This window comes from Ambystoma mexicanum, chromosome 6q, assembly GCF_040938575.1.
Source record: "Ambystoma mexicanum isolate Mex_15411 chromosome 6q, UKY_AmexF1_1, whole genome shotgun sequence".
NCBI lineage: Eukaryota > Metazoa > Chordata > Amphibia > Caudata > Ambystomatidae > Ambystoma > Ambystoma mexicanum.
In genome coordinates, this window is record NC_090937.1 from 1,567,610,459 (window position 1) to 1,567,630,650 (window position 20,192).

At 48.0% G+C, this 20,192-nt stretch overlaps 1 protein-coding gene across 2 annotated transcripts in view; it reads left to right on the forward strand.

Moving 5' to 3' along the window:
- Positions 1–20,192, forward strand: part of ZNF638 (zinc finger protein 638) — an 846,814-nt gene that overhangs the window by 160,850 nt on the left and 665,772 nt on the right. For both annotated transcript variants that reach the window (XM_069632287.1, XM_069632288.1), the window contains 2 exons: positions 5,219–5,694; positions 13,070–13,210. In XM_069632287.1, the coding sequence (XP_069488388.1) occupies positions 5,219–5,694; positions 13,070–13,210 (617 nt within the window). The remainder of the gene's footprint in view (positions 1–5,218; positions 5,695–13,069; positions 13,211–20,192) is intronic.

Sequence of the window (20,192 nt, forward strand, 5' to 3'; positions counted from 1 at the left end):
ATCGACCTGTTCGCGACGGCGACGAACTCCAAGTGCCGGAGGTTCGCCAGCATGTTTCCCCAGGAGAGGAGCATGGGCGATGCTTTCTCGTTCCCCTGGGAGGGCCTGTTCCTCTACGCGTTCCCTCCTTTGCCACTGCTAATCCGGCTCGTCAACCAGCTCAAGAGGTCACGGTGCAGGATGATCCTCGTCGCACCTGCGTGGCCGAGGCAGATATGGTTCCCGGACCTTCTGGACTTGTCAGCGTCACCGCCAATCAAGCTGCCGGTGGACGCGGATCTACTCTCCAGGGAAGGAGGCGCCATCCTCCACCACAACCCGAAATCGCTGAACTTGCAAGCCTGGCTCCTGCAGCGCTAGAGTTTGGAGGATACGACATACCGGCCGACTGCAGAGAGGTTCTTGCAAAGGCCAGGGCGTCCTCGACTCTTAAATGCTACGGACACAAATGGAAGAGGTTCCCTGTCTGGTGCCACACACAGAAGATTAACCCTCTACGGATTACGGCTCCCCAGGTACTGCCGTACCTGCTGACGCTGGCCAAAGCTGGACTGGCACACGCGTCCATCAAGATTCATCTTGCTGCGATCTCCCGATACACCAGAACCACGGGCCGGACGTCCTTGTGGTCTCATCGTCTGGTGAAAGAGTTCATGAAGGGACTGTTCAGATCGTTCCCGCCGGTGAAGGCGCCGGCCCCGGCGTGGGAGCTCAGCCGTGTCGTCGGGCCCTCACCGAAGCACCCCGGTGGGAGGCAGGCTGACGAAGTTCGTCAGCGTGTGAGAGTATCTCCACCGACCGTTGGGTGCTGGACACCCTGGCCAACAGGCACTCGCTGGAATTCCAAAAGAAGTGCCCTTGCAGTCCTCCCGTGGCCAGGAAGGAGAATCACGTCCCTCAACTGCTGTTGGGGGTAAGGCCGATGCTCAAGAAAGGTGCCATCAAGCTTGTCCCCAGGAGGCTCCGGGGCTCTGGAGTATACTCAAGGTACTTCCTCGTCAGAAAGAAGACAGGCGGTTGGCGTCCCATCCTGGACCTGCGTCGGTTAAACAAATACATCAAGGCACAGAAATTCAGGATGGTCACCCTCCAGCACGTGCTGGACGAGGGCGACTTCCTATCGTTGTTGGACCTGGAGGATACTTACTTTCACATCCCCATTCTAAAAGGGCACAGGAAGTTTCTCAGGTTTGTGGTTCAGGGACGCCACTACCAATTCAGAGCCGTACCCAGGGTATTCACCACGTGCCTGGCACCAGTGGCGGCGCGGCTCCGCCTGCGGGGATCCACGTCTACCCCTACCTGGATGACTGGCTAATCCGGGCAAGGACAAGAGAACTCGCCGTCGAACACAGCGAGGACCGTCCGGCTGCTCACAGAACTGGAGTTTGCCATCAACTACCCCAAATCCCACCTGGTTCCGTCGCAAGTAGCACTGTTTCTGGCAGTGCAGCTCGATACAGTGGGGCAATTGGCCTCCCCGTCAGAGGAGAGGACGAAGACCATCCTCGGCAAGGTGCGTTGCCTGCTAGCCACGGACGTGGCCAGGGTGAGGTCCATCAAGTCCCTCCTCGGGATGATGTCCTCATGCATCTATCTTGTACCACTTTGCAGACTTCGGGTGCGTCTGCTACAGGAGTTCCTCGACGCCCTCTGGTTCCAGGCGACGGGCTGCTTCGAGGACAGGATACCTCTCGACGAGGCGTTCCGTCGGGCGATCCTATGGTGGGGTACCCATGCTCACCCCACTACAGGTACGGACTTTCAAACCCCGGCGTTTCAGGAGACTGTCGACCGATGCCTCTGTGGAGGGTTGTGGGGGGAGAGGGGGGAGAGGGGGGGGGGGGGCGCCACACCGGAGATCTCCACACTAGAGGCCTTTGGCTCCCGGAAGAGGTCTGTCCACATAAACATTCTGGAGCTCCGAGCAGTGTTCTGGGCGCTCAAGTCGTTCCCTTCGTCCCTCAAGGACAAAGTGGTGAGGATCTTCACCGACACCACCACGATGTTCTACATACGGAAGCAGGGGGGCACCAGATCCCCAGCCCTATCCAAGGAGGCCCAGGATCTGTGGCACTGGGCCGTCGCCCAGGGGATGTTTCTGGTTCCCTTCCACTTGGCAGGAATAAAAAACACCATTGCTGACTCACTCAGCAGGGAGCTGCGCTCGTGCCACGAGTGGGAACTACGTCAGGAACAGGTGGATCGGTTCTTTCGACGATGGGGCAAACCCCGGATCGACCTTTTTGCAACGGCGACCATCTCCAAGTGCCAGAGGTTCGCCAGCAGGTTCCTGCAGCCGAGGAGCATGGGCGATGCTTTCTCCTTCCCCTGGGACGGCCTGTTTCTATACGCGTTCCCTCCGTTGCTGCTCCGCCTCATCAACCAGCTCAAGAAGTCCAGGTGCAGAATGATCCTGGTCGCACCGGCGTGGCTGAGGCAGATCTGGTTCCCGGACCATCTGGACTTGTCAACGTCCCCACCAGTCAAGCTGCCGGCAGACGCGGATCTTCTCTCCAGAGAAGGGGTCGCCATTCTCCATCACTACCCACAGTTGCTGAACTTGCAGGCGTGGCTCCTGCAGCACTAGAGTTTGGAGGGTATGATATCCGGGCTGACTGCAGAGAGGTTCTTGCAAAAGCCAGGGCGTCTGCGGATTATTGCCCCTCAAGTACTGCCGTACCTACTGTCGCTGGCCAAAGCTGGACTGGCTCACGCCTCCATCAAAATACATCTGGCTGCCCTCTCCCGATATACCAGGACTACGGGACGGGCGTCCTTGTGGTCTCATCGCCTGGTGAAGGAATTTATGAAGGGACTATTCCGATCGTTCCCGCCGGTGAAGGCTCCTGCCCCGGCCTGGGAGCTTAATGTGATGCTGACCGGGCTCATGGGGGGGGGGGGGCCCCATTCGAGCCTATGCATTTGGCGCCTTTGAAGTTCCCGTCATGGAAGACGGCGTCCCTCGTGGCCTTTACCTCCGCACGACGAGTGGGAGAGATCCAGGTCCTATCTTGCAAGCCTCCATACTTGACTTTTCATGACACAAGGGTGTTGCTGAGGCCGCACCCCTCCTTCATGCCCAAGGTGCCATCGGACTTCAACCTCAACGAGTTTTGGTGTTACCAGTTTTCTTCCCGTCGCCTTTGACGCCGGCCGAGAGGACTTTGCACTCGCTGGATGTAGCTAGAGCGCTGAAGTTCTACGTGGATCGCACGAAGAGTTTTCGGAAGCCGTCACAACTGTGAACTTTGGGTCTGTGAATCCAGGGAAGGCTCTCTCGAAGACTTCCATTTCCAGGTGGCTCTCCGGCTGCATCATGCACTGTCACCGGGTGGCAAACCGACCGCTGCCCGGCCGTCCGAGAGCCCATTTGACCAGAGCGATCGCTGCTACCACGGCGTTCCTGTCTGGTGTGCTCCTGCTGGACATCTGCAGGGCTGCTACGTGGAGGTCGACGCACACCTTCAACAAGATTCTACTGCGTCGATCGGGAATCCAGGGAGGAGTCCAGGGTCGGTCAAGCAGTGCTGTGCAACCTGTTCGTCCAAGGTGAGCCTGGTGAGGAGGTAAGAATTGCTTAATGTTGAGTTTTGGTTGTAATGTTTAATGTTGAGCCTTTGCCACCTCCCGTGGTTGTGCATGTGTATACTGCTATGTATTTTTATTCATGAGCATGAGCATGTGAATCCATGCCAGACCCCATGCTGGAGAAGGAACAATTTACTTACCTGTAACTGTTGTTCTCCAGCATGGGTCTGGCATGGATTCACATGCAAACCCTCCCACCTACCCCTCTGCGGCTCTTCACTTGGTCATACTTCCACTTTGCGTGCTACCAAATCTGAGGATGGCTGCCAGAGGTGGGGCTTAGGGAGAGGGCAGTCATTGGCTGGGGGCAGTATGACCCAGAGATCAGTGATTGGTTACTACTCTGAAAGACAGATCAGAAACCAAACTGATTTTTTTTCTTTACCGAGGATTCCCAGCCTGACGGGGAATATTCATGAGCATGTGAATCCATGCCAGACCCATGCTGCAGAACAGTGACAGGTAAGTAACTTGTTCCTTCTACTCCCTCTTCACCTTACTAACCCATCCCACCTTATTTACAGATCCGCCAAAGCGCCTGGGGACCAATTCCGTTGTTGACGGTGTGCGGTACAAATAACTTAACATTTAACATATCAATGCTCAGTGTCCTAGTTATTTAAGTCTCCTAAGGGTGTAGGAAGTATCTGTGTGCCATCCCAAATGGGTATCTACTGATTTATTGAAACTGTGTATTTTGAAGTGTCCGTTACATATTTTCTCCCTTCTAAAGAAGGCTTTTTCAACTGACTTAACAATTAATAATTATTTAATCATGAAACCTTGAGTATAAGTGTTTGTTTGGATGCCTGTCACTGTGAATCTGTTACAACCCTACAGATCACATTGAGATAAGCGTGGCTACTCAGTCACTCTAACAACTTGTGTAGTATGTACTTGTGTAGTATGTTTATTACAATCTTGCCTAACAGTTGGGAATAGCTTTGTTCATTGTAGCAGACACCCCCCCCCTTCCTGACTTAGAACCTGTTTTCACCCTTAAAAAACCTTCATTTAACTTTGTCAGCCCTTAAGAAGTACTTTATGCCCACATCGAACATTGAGCACAAGGCTTTTTTCATTGTAGGGCTGGACCATGTATGCTATAAAGTTTGCCTGCCCTTTTCCCTTTGGTTTTGGTTGGATTCCGCACTTAAATGCATTATTTTTACTGTGCATTTCATTATTCACGTGTTTATGCTTGAGCCCAATAAACTGTATATTTTTCAAATACTGTCTAATGGTAATTCTTGGTGTCTTATTGTGTGTGCGCACGCTCATCAGATAACTCGGATCAGCCCTACTCCCCCTGCGACTTAGCCTTGACTGCTTTCCAAGCTATCATGAATTGGTTTGGCTATCTTCCAAGAAGTGTTACCCTTTTCACTAAAAAGGGTGTCCTCCTAAACATCTTGTCACTTGAGCAGAGATTAGAAATCCATTCTAACAGGAACCTAAGGAGGGAAAGTTAATAACATTTTTCCCAACAGCCTTTCTCTTCAAAATTTAGAACATTGTTTTTATCAGACCATATTTTGTACTTTTTTTGATACAATGAAGATGTATTGCCAAATGTTCTAAGAATGTGCACTGTTAATTAACCATGATTCTAATGAATTTTTTCCAGAAAAAAAGTCTGCAGGACAAACAAGCTCATCTGCTAGCAAAACAGAAATGAGTAAGCAAAAAAATGAGAAATCTTCCACTATTAAAAAAATGCCTGGTAAACCTGAATCTAAGGTGCAGAATTTGAAGAAGGTTGGATCAGATGGACCATCAACAAGGAAGCCTGGGTTTGCTACTATATCTGAAAGAAAGCCAGACAACGACAGTACGACATTAGGAAAACCTACTGGTAGTGACAGCAATTCTTCAAAGCTGGTGTCTTCTAGCAGCTCATTTTCCCCGAAGCCAAGCACTGACACATTGTCCAAGAAAGCCAACCATGACAGCACTGCAGCTTTAAGTGAAGGTGCCATATCTGCTTCAGAGGAATCAAAAAAATCACTTGCTAAGCAAAGAAAGCCTACACATTCAGAAGCACCCGTTCCCCCTCCTGCACCCGTTCATCCTCCTAAGGAAGCGTATAATTCTCTTCCATGGGTCAGTATTTTCTCATTTCTGGTTTGGTAGCAACAATACTTACTACGGCTTTTGTGCACACTATTTCTTGTACTGTATACAGTAAATTTATTGACAATCATGCATTTCTTTGCGCCTAGGTAATTTAAAATGAGTTACTTGTATATGTTGAGACTTGTCTGCAGCATTCTAGTGAGTGTTGTGGAAAGATCTAGCCTAGTGAGGGACACTGCTTCCACCAAGTTGGTGCAAAAAACACTTGCTGAATAACCCTGCAGATCAGCCTGACTTCTCTTGGAAGATTTAGGAAATCTTTTCTTTGCTGCTTTTCTCCCAGAGGCTTTGGATTTCTTTTTTTTCTTTTTGCTTTGACTCCAGATCGGACTTGTTAGAATCCTTCTGCTTTACTTGCATCCCTTTGTGCTCATTCTTATGATGAAGCTGATCAGTCCCTAAAACCATCAGTACTGAGACTCTTACTGTTTTTTTGTTGCAGTTTTATAACTGTTCACCTCACGAAGTGCGGTTGGGATACTTTGTATCCTGCTAACTCTTTTGTAACTTTGTTACAAATGTGTCGAAGAAAGGGTTGTGGTAGAAGATGTTTTTTGTTGTAATTTACTGCTTAACGCCATAAAGAATATCATTTGCTCTAAATAGCCATACCACAACGACTTTTGTTTGGCCTTCTTCCTGCTTAGTGGTCTGCATTTGCCATTTTTAGAATTTCTTTCCCAGAGATCTTCTGGTGATCTGGACTGGAGGACTGGGATTGTCCAGTTACAGTGCACATCCGATCTCCTGAGTCTGTTGCTGGGCATATTATGTGGCTATCAATAATTGGATGGAGTTAGATGAGTTTACCTTTTTCGGTAGACTTCACAAAACTATCACCCATCTTAGTATCAGTCTACTACTCATGGAACCTTTTAGAGTGGCACAGCAATCGGGCCGATCATAAGAGGAAGATGGCAGCTGTAGGTAAATACACTGAACATAGTTATTAAATGTTAGGCAAGAATTGATGTAGTAACCCTAGGGGAGACTACACAAACCCTTGTCCTCTTGATATTGGATAACTCACCTATTGGTATAGGTCTATACTACACAAGTTGGTAGTGTGACTGAACAGCCAGAGTTATCGCGAGGGGGTAAATGTGAGCTGAAACAATGAAATCCACCAATTCAAGTAGCCAAGTAACACTTGTAGTCAAGGTTTGTTATACATTTTTAAATGAGCATTATTTAAAAAGGGCAATGTATGTAGCAATCAAATACACTTATGAATATTGGTTCAGAATTCAATTAGATCATCTTTAGAAATGCTTCTTGCACACTTCATACATCCTGAGGTGACTTCACTTACTAGGACAGTGATTGCATTTATAAATCCCCCGTACACTTTGTGAATTCTGAGGTTTGTAGGAAGGAAAGTTAAATGGGTTCTCGGAGCATGTGAGCACTTTAAATCTCCCAATGAAGTCTAGATTAAAATCTCTCCCAGCAATAACCATTTCAAAACCAAGTTATCACCTCTGAGGAACAGCACATAGCAAAGTCAAATGGACTAGAAGAGTCTGCAAGGAGCGTGGACAGCCGGTCAATTGGAGCACAGTCTATGGAGCTGAGGCACTTCTTAGATGGCAAACTCTTGCATAAAGTTAGTTTTTTGAAGAAAAATCACTGTAGGGTCACACGCTGTTAGACTTGTGAAGGGTAGAGCTGAGATCAACTCCAGCAAAGCAGCTACTGCAAGTCTCAACTGAGAAAAGCAAATCTTAAAGACACGGTGGTAAGTACCTAAGTCGGAACAGTACCTTTGATTTGAAGAGTTGTCCAGCTGGCTTCTGTCTGGTTGCAGTGATGCAGATCCTGGTTTCCTGGGCATAGATTGTGGGGACAATAGGGAGGATGTCTGAACTCCTGCGCAAGCAATTTGGAGGTTGGTGGATGCTACAGGCTCTTTTCAGATCAGCAGCACTTTGTGGTTTCAGTGCTCAGTAAACAGCACCACCGTGCACCTTTGACAACGGTTGGGCTTTCTTCACTCCTTGAGTCCTCCACTCTGGTGAGGGGACTCTGGCTCTGGTTGTCCTGCTTCTGGAGGGTCCTGGGCAGACTCCTGGAGCTTCCGGCCAGATTGCAGACATTGCACTAAACTACAGATTTCTCGGTTCCTGACACTCTGTACCTGCAGCAGCAAAGAAGTACAGCCAGTTGGGGACGATGGTCCAGTGGACTTCAACTCGGTTAGTTTGTCCCACAGGTCTTCCATTCCGGAGCATCGTCGATTAGAAAGGAGTTTCAGCACAGCAGCAGGTCTTCACCATGCAATTCAAAGGTTCAGGAGGAATGCAGCAAGATTTGTTCGTGGTTTCTTCGGGTTGTTCTTACCAGTGGTTGACACTCTAAAGCAGTTGTCCCCATTCATGCACAGCATAGCTGTCGAACATGCAGGCGGCTGTCCTGAAAGCAGTTAGCCAGCCAATCAGGACTGGGTGCATTCATGTATTACTAAAGACAACGGACTGGGGTTTTGGGAACCTCCCTCCCTTCCTGCCCTTCCAGACACACTGGAGCCAGAGATGTTTTTCAGTACTGAAGCCCACCAAAGGCAAAAAGAACAAAGTGCTCAATCCTGGCTTGGCGAGTAGAAAATGGTGAAAAAAATAATACTGGGGCCATTTTGACAAAATGGTCATCCATAGATGCTATACTGCAGGTGAGGATTCAGCCGACGGTAGAAAAGCACAATGGTAGGAAAATGAAACCACTGCCACCAGCCATTTAAAGTAGTGAGTGGTAACATAAAATGTTTTACATGAGAAGGTTGACAAAAAAGATACGAAGTAACCTCCCCCTCTCCCCCTCTTCCCCCAGCACTCCAGATAGGATGGTGTGTGCTGGGTCTACAAACAGAAATGGGTAAGTAAAGTCTATTTCACTTTACTATTCGTGGGGACAGTTCACACACAAAGGTATTTAAACCTTATGAGAAATAGATTTCTCTTTGGCGCTGCACTGAAGGTGGTATCACCATGCAACACAAAGATGCCTATGGAATTTGCCAGACTCCAAAAACAATGGAAACACCTAATTCCAATCGGGTCAAAACGCATGAACGAGTGAGGAAAAGGCTCGCTCCCGGGTTAAAATAAATTGAAAAGTACTAGAGTACAGCAAGAGCTGAGGTTCTCGAAGGTTGAAGGGAATTGGCACAGAAATGAGAATTCTGCCTAACGGTAAGATGCAGGAAACTAGGGGGAATCTAAACTTTATTTTATGAGGGCTTTCAATCCAATATCCCTTAACCAGTGCATTTTAGGAATCGGGAGTGATCCCAATTCAAAATGGTATAAACAATTCTGAATGCTGATTGGAGCAGCAGCTTCTATGAGGTAGTTTGGAATCTTGCTAAAGGTTCCAAACTGCCTTGCTTTCAGATTAACAGCAAAGATCACAGATTTTGTAGCACCTTACAAAGTTCCAGTGAGGAAATTTTTAAAGTGAAACCAGAGTATCCAGGAACACAAGAGAAATGAAAACAACCAAAGGAGAAGTGACAGTGAGCGCCAGCACAGGAAGCTCACAATGAAAATCTTGTTAAATCCTTTGATAGGTTGGATGACGCAGACCAGGTTGGTGCTTAACAAGATATTTATTAAGTATAAAGAGCAGGCAATCCGCACCCAGCCTGGCTCTTCTCCAACCACCAATCTGTTCCAGAACTTGGGTGAGTTCTGGAACTACATAAGAACATGTACAATAAACAGAAGCATAGATAAAACCCAACGTATCGCCCTCCCTTATAATGAACATAACACGGGAGGATAGCTCGGGGGGAAACGTGCTCCTCTTGGAAGAAAGGTTCGATCCCCAGGTCTGTGCTTAGAAACCTATGGGTATTAAGCGTGTTATAAATGACCCATCATATCCATCACGGACTTGTCCTCCTACATTCCATTCATCACTTCCCACACAACTCTCCTGATCCCCGCCAGTGCACTACCATCACCCAACTCAACTTCCTTTTCCTGCTATTGCTGCTCTTATCACACATCATTGCACTGCTCAAAACCACCCTTCCTTTTGACCAAACCTCACCTCCCTCAACAATCACCACACTCCCTCTTACAGCAGTAATCCTTTTTGGACCCAAAAATTTGCTTTCTAGACACTGGAGTCCATATCTGGTTTTTTAATCAACACCACATCTTCAACTGCCCATTCTTGTTCCTTAACTTTAGCCACTTTATCAAAGACTCTTTTTTACCGGCATTGGGCTTCTTTCAATTTCATAATCTACTTGCGGTTCACACATACACTGCCAGATAACCCCCATTCAACCTGGACACAACGTGCCTGGCTGGCACCCTTTCAGTGATGATTTATCAGTCTGAATAATTCTTCAGAAGGGGGCAATATAAAACGCCACACAAATATATTTCAAAACTCACTCGAGTTTCTAAATCAGTAAGTACCCTTTTGGGATGGCCCACAGACGCAACCTACACCCTCGGGTGACTTCAATAGCTAGGGTGCTGAGAACATTAATGTATTACTATTGCATTTTAGAAGAGCTTAGGAATAGGTTAAAGCAAAAGGTTATTTGAACATGCGAGGGATAACCAATATTCTCAACCAGGCAAATACTTTTGTATCCCCCAACAAGTCATTCAGTGGAAAAGGCTAAGCCAAAGTGAATGGGCAAAAGACTATGAGCTGAGGCACTCCTTTGCAGGTAGATAAGAAGTATTTGCACAATGTTTTTAGAAGTCTTTGAAGAAAAAGGAATCCATGTAGGGTCACAAGCTGTTAGACTTGTCGAAGTTGCAAGCAACTCTACAGTAAGAGGTAAGTTCTCTCAGACTTTACAGTACCTTTGGTTTGAAGAAAGAGAGCAGCAGATGACTTCTGTTCCTGTGCAGCTCTCACTGTTCCTGGGCCTCAGTCGTGGGGATAAGCGGGAGGACTTCTGGGGACCCCTGCACTGGAATGGTCACTGCTTGCAACTGGCAAACTTCAAACTACTGCAAATAGCAACACTGCAGTTCCCTGCTGTCGAGATGGACTTTCCTTGCTTCTGGGGTCCCGCACTCTGACTGGGCTCAGTCAGTCCTGCTTCCTGGAAGTCCGGAGGACCTTCCTGGATTTCTTGGCCTTCTTAAAAGCAACGCGCACAAACTGTTACTTTCCCTGGCTATTCGGTTTTCAGCACCAACTCTGTAGAAATTCAACCAGCTTCGAGAGGATGTCCAGGTGACTGACTTTGGAGTTGATTGGTCCCACCAACTCAAAGGGAGAAGTCGTCCTTGTAGGAGCTTCTATCCATACGAAAGTGGAGTTTCAGCACAGCAGCAGGGCTTCACAGGGCAAACCAACAGTCCAGGAGTTGCAGCAGGCATCTTCAAGTTCTCTTTGGATTCCTTCAGCCAGTGGTCAACTCTGCCTTGCAAGCCAAACAGCCTTGCCTTTTATGGAGCTTGCTCCCATTCATTCCAGCCTAGCTGTCAGCCAGCCAATCACCAGAGTGCATTTGGGTCTCCTAGGAGACTAGGCACAGGGAGTTTCAGGCACCTCCTCACTTCCTGCCCCCACCTGACAACCTGAAGCCATAGGCGGGTTTCACTCGTGAAGTCTGCCAAAGACCAAACGAGTATAAATCTCAAGAAGGACCTTTCCACAAAGAAATGGTGAAAAAAGAAGTCTGGGGCCTTTATGACAAAAATGGCACCCATGGTGGTTTTAACCTGGCTGTGAACACAGCCCGTGCTAAAACCCCATAATGGTAGTAAAAACGTAATCCACTGCCACCAGCCATTCAGTGAGGAAAGGGTAACAAACCTGTTACATGAGAAGCTAGACAAAGGGATACTAAGTAACCCCTCCAACACCCTATTGTAGCTGGGTCTAGAAAGTTACAAAAGTAACGTCCATTTCACTTTACTGCTCTTGGAAACAGTTTATCCCAGAGAAGGTATGTAAACCTTTGGGAAATCTGAAAGACTTCCCTACGCCACTGCACTGAAGGTGCTGTGTGATGCAATGTAAAAGATGATGCCTATGGAAGATCACTCCACAACCACAAAAAACAAAGTACAAAATCACATTAAAATACATGGGTGGGGAAAAAGATTCTCTCTGTCCAGGGTAAAAACATCAAGTCCTCAAAATCCAGCAATGTTGCTGGGGGTCTCTAAGGTAGCGGGAAATGGCACATTTCTGAGAATTCTCCCTAACCGGTCCCAATCCAGAAACTGGTTTCAGTGTGTGCTATGCATGAGTGTTCCCGCCTCTGGTCCTGATTGGTCCAGTGCTGGGGTGTGGGACTAGTTCTGCGATTGGCTAGTGGGAGTTTGGCTCCTGTCCAGCTGTGAGACCCGTGAGAAGACTGCAGACCCGTCTGAAGATCAGCGTCTGCTGCTGTCCTGGAGGAGCCCTGTCTTGCTATTGAACTTCAGTAGTCTTGCGAGGGAGCTGCAACCCTTGAGTGGAATATCCTTTACCGATATCTGCTCAGTATCCTGCGAGGAAGAGCTGTCGGAGTGTCCTCGGACCATCCTGTGGCTGACCAGCTGAGTATGGGCTTCTGTGCTGCCGATGTTGCTGTTCCGCCTTGAGGCCTGGAACTTGTGGGATCCTCAGCATGTCCTACAAAACTTATCTTGGTGTAATTTCGGAGTCTGCACGTCAAGGGGACCCGAGATCGGAGGGAAAAGTCTGACGGTGAAAAGTGAGTCCCTTTTTGTGTCTCCATGCTGCAGTGACCACCGTATGAATCCGCTTACCAGTCAAGTCCAGTCCTCGGAGGGATCCTGCTTTGGTTTTCTGCATTTTTCATCCGCAATTCCTTGCACCAGCCAAAGACACTGACTGGAAATCAACTTGAACCTTCAAATCGATCACTGAGGCTGAATGTGGGAAAAGCTACATTGCACCTTCTATCGACCTGCCAAGTCTTTTCCGCCAGAGTTTATAACTAAATCTTAATGTTTGCAGTATAAAAAGGAAATGTTGTGATTGAGCAGTCCCCCATGCACTGATGGCCATAGGGGGATGATCAGTGACTCAAAGCAGATGTTCATAGTGAGTTAAGTAAAACAAAAATATTTTACCTCCAAGTCTGGTCCAGCTCAAAGCTTGGGGTTCCATAGATGGAGGGGAAAGAAGCAAAAGAAAATCTTTCCTAACTGTTGTGTGCAGGTTTACGGGTTAATGCGTTGTATATTTTGTCACATTTACGCTTAAATTGATCAGTGGTAGCAACACATGCTGTGCCTAAGCCTGGTGCACAGGCATGATCTAGATACTCCTACTTATATTGCCGCCAAGTTACAACTTGCATATATTTTGAACATGGCTAAATAACTTTACTAATTTATTGTATTCCCCACAGTTCAAAAATAAAATGGATCCTGGAACAGTTATTCATATATCTGACTTGCCAGATGATGGATACACAGATCAAGACATCTTGAAAGTTGTGCAGCCTTTTGGCAAAGCAAGTGACATACTGATTGTACGCAGCAAAAATGAGGTAAGAACATATTTGAATCTAGTATTTTTCTTTTTTTAATGTATAATTGGATGGTGCCATTTTTTTAAAAAACAATTTGTAGAAGTAAATTGTCATGTCTTCCTTAAGTCATTCACTTAGCTTTCTTGTAGTTTTCCTTCCCTCTTCATATATATTGGCTGGGTCCCTTGACCATGTGAAAGCTCTCGTGTGCATTTCCGTCGTCCCAGAAACAAAAAAAATCAATCCATCTACCTGTTGGTGTCCTTGCCCAGCGCTATATTTTGTTCATTTATTTATTCCCTCTCCCTGTGCCTCTGTGCTCCTGCACACTCAGCCTTCCTGAGTACTGCCGCCACCCTCCCGCCTGCTTTGACTGGCATCCATTGGCTGGAGCCCCGGACCACATGAGCATAACACCCCCTCTTATGCAGCAGGGATTAACGGAGAAGGCTCTAGGCAAGGTTTAAGTAGCAGCTGGATGCGGTTCTGTGGATTTGGCGCCTTTTTTTCAGGAGCACAGAAGAAGATAGAATATTGCGGTTGAATTCTCGTCTTTAGAGGTCCAGCACTCTGACTTTTCGAACTCGATTTGTGCCTCTGGCCATACACCAGGATGCCAAAAGTTTCAGCGAGATTTAGAATTCGGAAGGCTGTGCACTGCACAATGGCTCGAGGTGCCAGGGTACTGGGTATTGCAGCCCCACAAGGTTGCAGCAAAGCGTGGGATGGCTCTAAATGCATAGTGGGTCCCACCAGGCTCTGGATCATCATTTTCAGAGTCTCCAGGTCAATTGGAAGGAAGGGCTACAGTAGGCAACGGTTACACAGCAGGCTCTGCGGTTGCTGGAAATCGTCCCAGCCGCTTTTTCTTCATCCTCCTCGGTTCCAGTGGTCGACTTGTCTTCAGCTTCCAGTTTTGAAGTATTTAACAGGAACTACAGCAAGGCCTCTGCATTCTCTACCTTCATTTTACAACAATGGCGGTCTGGTTGTCCAATCAGGAGAGCCAACCACACCCACTGGAATTTGTTCCCATTAAGGCCAAGGGCTGTGGAGTTCTGGAATCCTCCCTCGCTTCCTGCCTTCAGATACTGGATCCTGGGCGTGGAGTCCAGGGAACACCCGAAGATAAAAATCACACACAGGAATTTTTCCACCCTGGATGTCGGGGGAAGGGACAAACACAAAAATGGCAAAAAACAAAAGTGGCCATTTTGGTAAAATAAGCACCCTTGGGTGCCTTTACTGCAGCTCTGAGCAGAGACTGCGGTAAAGGTGCACCAATTTAATGAAAGGGATCACTGCCACCAGCCATTGAAGGTAAGCTTGTCCGTGTTAGGCAAGATTGTGTTCAGTACCGTTTGGGAGACTAAACCCTGACCTCCTGGCTATAGGAACCCAACCTTTGGTAGAAGTCTATACTACACAGGTTGGAAGCTTGTTGAGCAGCCAGGCATATCAAGAGGGGTCAATGTGAGTTGTAGGGCGGTCACAGATTCAGTGATAAGTATTCAAATACTCTTACATTAATAATTTTGTCATCAATAAACCTTGTGTGTATCAGTCGGTTAGAATAAGCCTTGCTCAGAAGGGAGCAATATAAAGCAACACATCCATACATGCCAAAAATAATCTAAATCGGCAAATACCCATTTGGGTTGACACTACATACACCTTCAGTTGACTTCAATAGCGAGGGTGCTGTTAATATATCACTATTTCATTTAGAATATTTATGGGAGTAGTGTTAAACAGAAGAGTTCAGAATAAAACAAGTATTCACAGTTCTTGAGTAGCGAAGTACTTTCAAAACAACCCCCCCCCCAATGCAAAGTCAGTTAGCACTTTCCTGGAAGGAAGGCAAAACAGATAAGCAGGAGAGGGAGGAGTCATTCAGTGTCAGGCTCTCAATCTTGCGCGGAGGTAGCACATACACCTACCTCCCTGTTGGGTGTTGGTGCCTGGCTTGGTAGAAAATGCAGGCCACCGCGACCCTCCAGGGAAGGAGGTTTAGGGTCCGATGGATTGGATAGGTAGGGGGGAATTAGGGTAACCGAGTAACGGGTGAGGAAGTGGTTCTGGATAGGGAAGGGGGTTTTAGGAAAGCTGCTGTGCCCTGCTGGGGCTCCTGAGATCGGAGGTACTCCGCCTTTGCACACACATTTACACGCAGACAGTGGCTCCAATTCCCTGTCTAAACTTATTCAAAAACACTACATTAGCATAACACATGACCCCTTATGCAGAAGCGTTCCTATCACGCTTTGGTTTCAGTTTGTTTCTCCCTCACATCCCAAGCATACAACGTCCCTTGCAATTATTTCCAAGCACAATAATTGGAATAACCAAATGGCACTTAGCTTTGTATGATGCTGCCGAGGTGAGTGCAAGGCTGTTGCCCCAGTTCTTGCCGTAACACGGCAACAAAATACTTTCTTGCTGAAAGTACAAGCGGAGCGCCGCTACAAGAGAACCAAAAACATTTGAGTTTAGATTAAAGACCGCGTTCCCGCACACGGTACCAACAAACATTCAAGCTGCTCCGGTTTTGCGAGAAGCAGTGTTGCGTCACAGACTGAATTACAACCGTATTATGACCAGGAAACCTGGCCCCTCCAGTACTACAAAGTGATGCCGGGGCTTCCCCCCCAGTCTGATGCTTATACCAAGCGCCGAATCCTAATTGGCGCGTTTCCCCAAGGTGGGACTACCCAAACTGAGTCTCAGTAGTTGTACAGCAAGCGTTCCTTTGCTGATCGCTTGTTCGTAACAATGCATTGAGAAAAGGAAATGCACTTATCTGCCAAGGTGCGCAGGGCCTGCAGTATTCGCAGGCGGGGTGTGGCCCCGCGGGTCGCTGCCTGCAGGAGCCCTCTGCTGATACGTCTTCTCTGGTCCGTGGTCTCTAGCGCAAGCGGGGATCCTTGCGCACACTGTGCGCATGCGCAGACTGTCGGGCGTGGTCCATAATGTAGTCCCTTGGCTCGCGAGCATGCTGGGAATTGAAGTTCTTTACCAGTCCCGATGCTGGATAGTGCTTTCTGCCGCCCCCAGCCTGCCTCCTGCAATAAGGGCACAACAATGTTCTGTAATATGATTGTTTGCACCACAGCAAGCCTTTATTGGGTCCTGGCTGCTGCCTCTTATGCCCCAAACTCACACTGGTCACTGTTGTGGCCTTGACTTTCAGGGAGCCTAGGCCAGGGAATGTTAAGTTGCCAAAAGTCAAGGTGAGCTGGAACACTTCTTGCAGATAAGTAGAAAGTCTTTTCCAATGTTTAAAAAGTCTTTGTAGAATAAAAAAAAATCAAAGTAGGGCCTCAAGCTGATTTGGCTTGTGAAGTAAAGAAGCTGCAAACAACTCTACATATGAATTCAAGCAAGTCTCCAACGAGGACAAGTGGCTATACAAGAGGTAAATTCTTAGACTGTACCGTACCTTTAGGTTGAAAAAAAAGTACTACAGATGACTTCTGTTCCTTTGCAGCTCTGAAGATCTCGCTGTTCCTGGGCCTCAGTCGTGGGGGACAAGAGGCAGGACTTCTGGGGACTCCTGCACTGCAATGGGAAGGTCACCGCTCGCAACCGGCAATCTTCATACAAGTGGCAGTTCAGGGTTTCAGCTCCTGGTGTCTACTGCAAATAGCAACACCGCGGTTCCTGGCTGTCGAGACGGGCTTTCCTTGCATCTGGGGTCCCACACTCTGTTGGGACTCCGGCTCGGTCACTCCTGCTTCCTGGGAGTCCGGGGATCTTCCTGGAGCTCTTGGCCAGCTTAAAAGCAACGCACACGAACTGGTGTTACACTCACTGGCTATCCGGTTCCAGCAGTCACTGCAGTGGATACTCTACCAGCGTTGAGAGGATGTCCAGGTGGCTTACTTTGGAGTTGATTGGTCCCACCAACTCAAAGGGAGAAGTCATCCTTGCAGGGGCTTCTTTCAATATGAATCTGGAGTTTCAGCAGCAGGGCCTCACCAGGCAAACCAATGGTCCAGGAGTTGCAGCAGGTGTCCTTCAAGTTCTTCAGTTCTTTCGTCCAGTGGTTGACTCTGCCTTTCAAGCCAAAAGCCTTGCTTTTTATGCAGCTTGCTCCCATTTATTCCGGCCTAGCTGTCAGCCCGCTGGCCAATAACCTAAGAGTGCATTCCTGTCTCCTAGGAGACTAAGCACAGGGAGTTTCAGGCACCTCCCTTGCTTCCTGCCCCCACCAGACACCCTGGAGCCAGAGGCGGGTTTCACTTGTGAATCCCGCCAAAAGCAAAATGAACAAAGGGGCCAAACCTGGTTTGGCATGCGGAGTAAATCTCAAGAAGGCCCTTTTTATTTTATTTATTTGCATTTTTAAAGTGCTCACACAGCCCGCGGGCATCGAGGCGCTGTTACAGGAATTGGCTTTTAGCTGCAGAATTTTTTGTCTTGTCTTAGTTGCGTATTTACAACGCGCTTAAATACCCAGTTTCTTAGCGTGGACCCGGGGATTGGACCTGTGTTGCTTCGTGTCTTGCTTCCAAGGAAAACACGTTTCCGCTGAGCTATCCTCCCGGGACAAAAATGGCACCCATGGGTGCTTCACCATGGCTGCAAACGCAGCCCGCTGTAAAATCCAATAATGGTAGTGAAAAGTAAACCACTGCCACCAGCCATTCAGTGAGGAAAGGGTAACATAAAAATGTTACAGGAGAAGCTAGACAAAGGGATACGAAGTAATCCCTCCAGCACCCTATTGTAAGTGTGCTGGGTCTAGAAACGTACAAATGCAAGTTAATTTCGCTTTACTGCTCTGGGAAACAGTAGTTTATCCCAGAGAAGGTATTTAAACCATTGGGAAAGCTGAAGCACTTCCCTGTGTCACTGCACTGTAGGTGCTGTTATGCTCACCTGGTATCCTGGATACACTACCTAGCCGGGTTAGTTGCAGGTCTGCGGGGAAGGTTCTGCCGAAAATACAGGACTGTGTTCAAGACTGGCAGACTGAGGTAAATATCCTCCCACCACCCCGTGCCCCTCAGGCCCTCTCTTCACCTTGTTGTGGAATAAGGCGTGCTGTGTCCTGCCTTCTTGGCAGTGGTGCGTTGTCTTGTGTGGGTGTGTGCGGCCAAGTTACTTCACTGGCGCAAGCCCGTTTGGTGTCTCTCAGGTAGGTTTTATTGCAGCTTTTGTATAGCGTTGTTATTGCATGCCTTTCTTGTTTAAATGTCTTTTGTTTCTCCCTTGGGTGTGCGGAGCTTCAGCGTGGCGAACTGGCTGAGTTGGACCTTGCTGGTAAATGATGGCGCGTGACATGCGATGCAGTAAGCAAGCGCTATGCGCAGCGCTGCATTCTCTTGCCTTTGCTAACCTGCAGGTCGCAGTGTTTTCCCAGCATGTGTAGAATTCCAGAATGATGCCGGCCGGGACGCGACCAGCCAGGTAAGCTGCTTGTGCAGTTCGTGGTTCTGCAATGTCGAATATGCCTTCTTTAATATTGTCCTTTCCCTTCCTCTTTCAGGTCTTTTGGTCCGGGAGGCATGCAGATCCAGAGGACGCTGTTCACTGGAGCTGCGAATGGATGATAAAATGGAGATTTCAGGTAAGATTCTGATAACTATGTTCCTTTAGTCTCCTTTCTGGTTTGCTTCTCCGCTGCTCGTGGTTATCACAGGACACAATGAGTGTCACGTTGCAGACTGCCAAGTAGCGTGGAGCGTGCTTTCCTGTTCGGGTGTGGTTTAAATAGCCTCAACAAAGTAGTCCAGGTAAAGTAGTCCCTAGGCCACCACACCCAAAACACTACCGCATAGCTTGGTTCCTAGGAGCCAAGCTATTTGGATGCCTCCATGTTGGCTGAAGGCCCCAAATGGAAAAAGTAGTTCACTGCACACACGTTCAAGGTGAACGAGCCTGGCACCATAGGCGCCAGGACTGACCCCAAGAGACCCTTGTGAGTGGATGCCAGGTCTTCAAGCCCTTAGTGGAGACCTGAGCCCTGATCCCACCTGGCAAGTGGGCTTGCCAGTGGGGGTCTGGAGTGAGGGTCGTGACAGTGTGACCATGTACAAGATGCCTACGGAGTTTGTCAGACTCCACAAACAAAAAGAAACTGTGTACAAAAATCACATAAAACACATGAGTGGGGGAAAAGGGCTCACTCTCTCAGGTTAAAAAATCAAGTCCTCAAAAACCAGAAAAGTTGCTGGGGTTTCTAAGGTAGAGGGAATTGGCACCTTTCTGAGAATTCTCACTAACAATGCCTTTGGAACCAAGCATACTATTCATCAAAGCAGTGGAGGACGCTCTGTAATCAGCCAAAGAGGAATGATACCCTTAAATCCCTCGGGCAACTGACTAACAACCTGGCCAAAGGGGCGGGAACAATTTTCACCGTTTACGCATCCAAAGTTCCCAAAGAGGGTCTGGATACGGACAAAATCAAGTCTTCATGGAACAACCGGAATTGGGCGTCCCAGGGTTATCTAAGAGGCCAGCGCAGATCCTGCATCAGGGAGAGATCCTCCACTTTGCGAGGTGGAGAACCGCATCCCGACCAATGACTGCCTGCTACAGGTCCCCACCCATGCCTCCCCTGTAGTGGACGGATTTCAAACTTCACCCACGCAATGGAGGGAATAACCACGGACAAGTGGGTGTTATCTACAGTAGCGGGAGGTTATTGTGTGGAGTTCCTAGAAAAACCATCAAACCACCTCTCGCGCCATAGGAAGATATCCACGTGCTGCACCTGAAGGACGCCATCGAGATTGTGCCGTCCAACGAGATAAACAAGGGTATTTATTCAACATACTTCCTTGTTCCAAAAAAATCTAACAATGTGTCCAGTATTAGACCTATGCCCTGCAAACACTTATGTAAAGTCACAAACATTCCGCAATACTACAAAAGGTAATTCCCCTGCTAAAACGGGGGAATTACATGGGAACATTGGATATGAAAGATGCCTATTTTCATATTTCAATGCGCCCAGTGCACCAAACTCTTGAAGTTCAAGGCAGCAGACCAG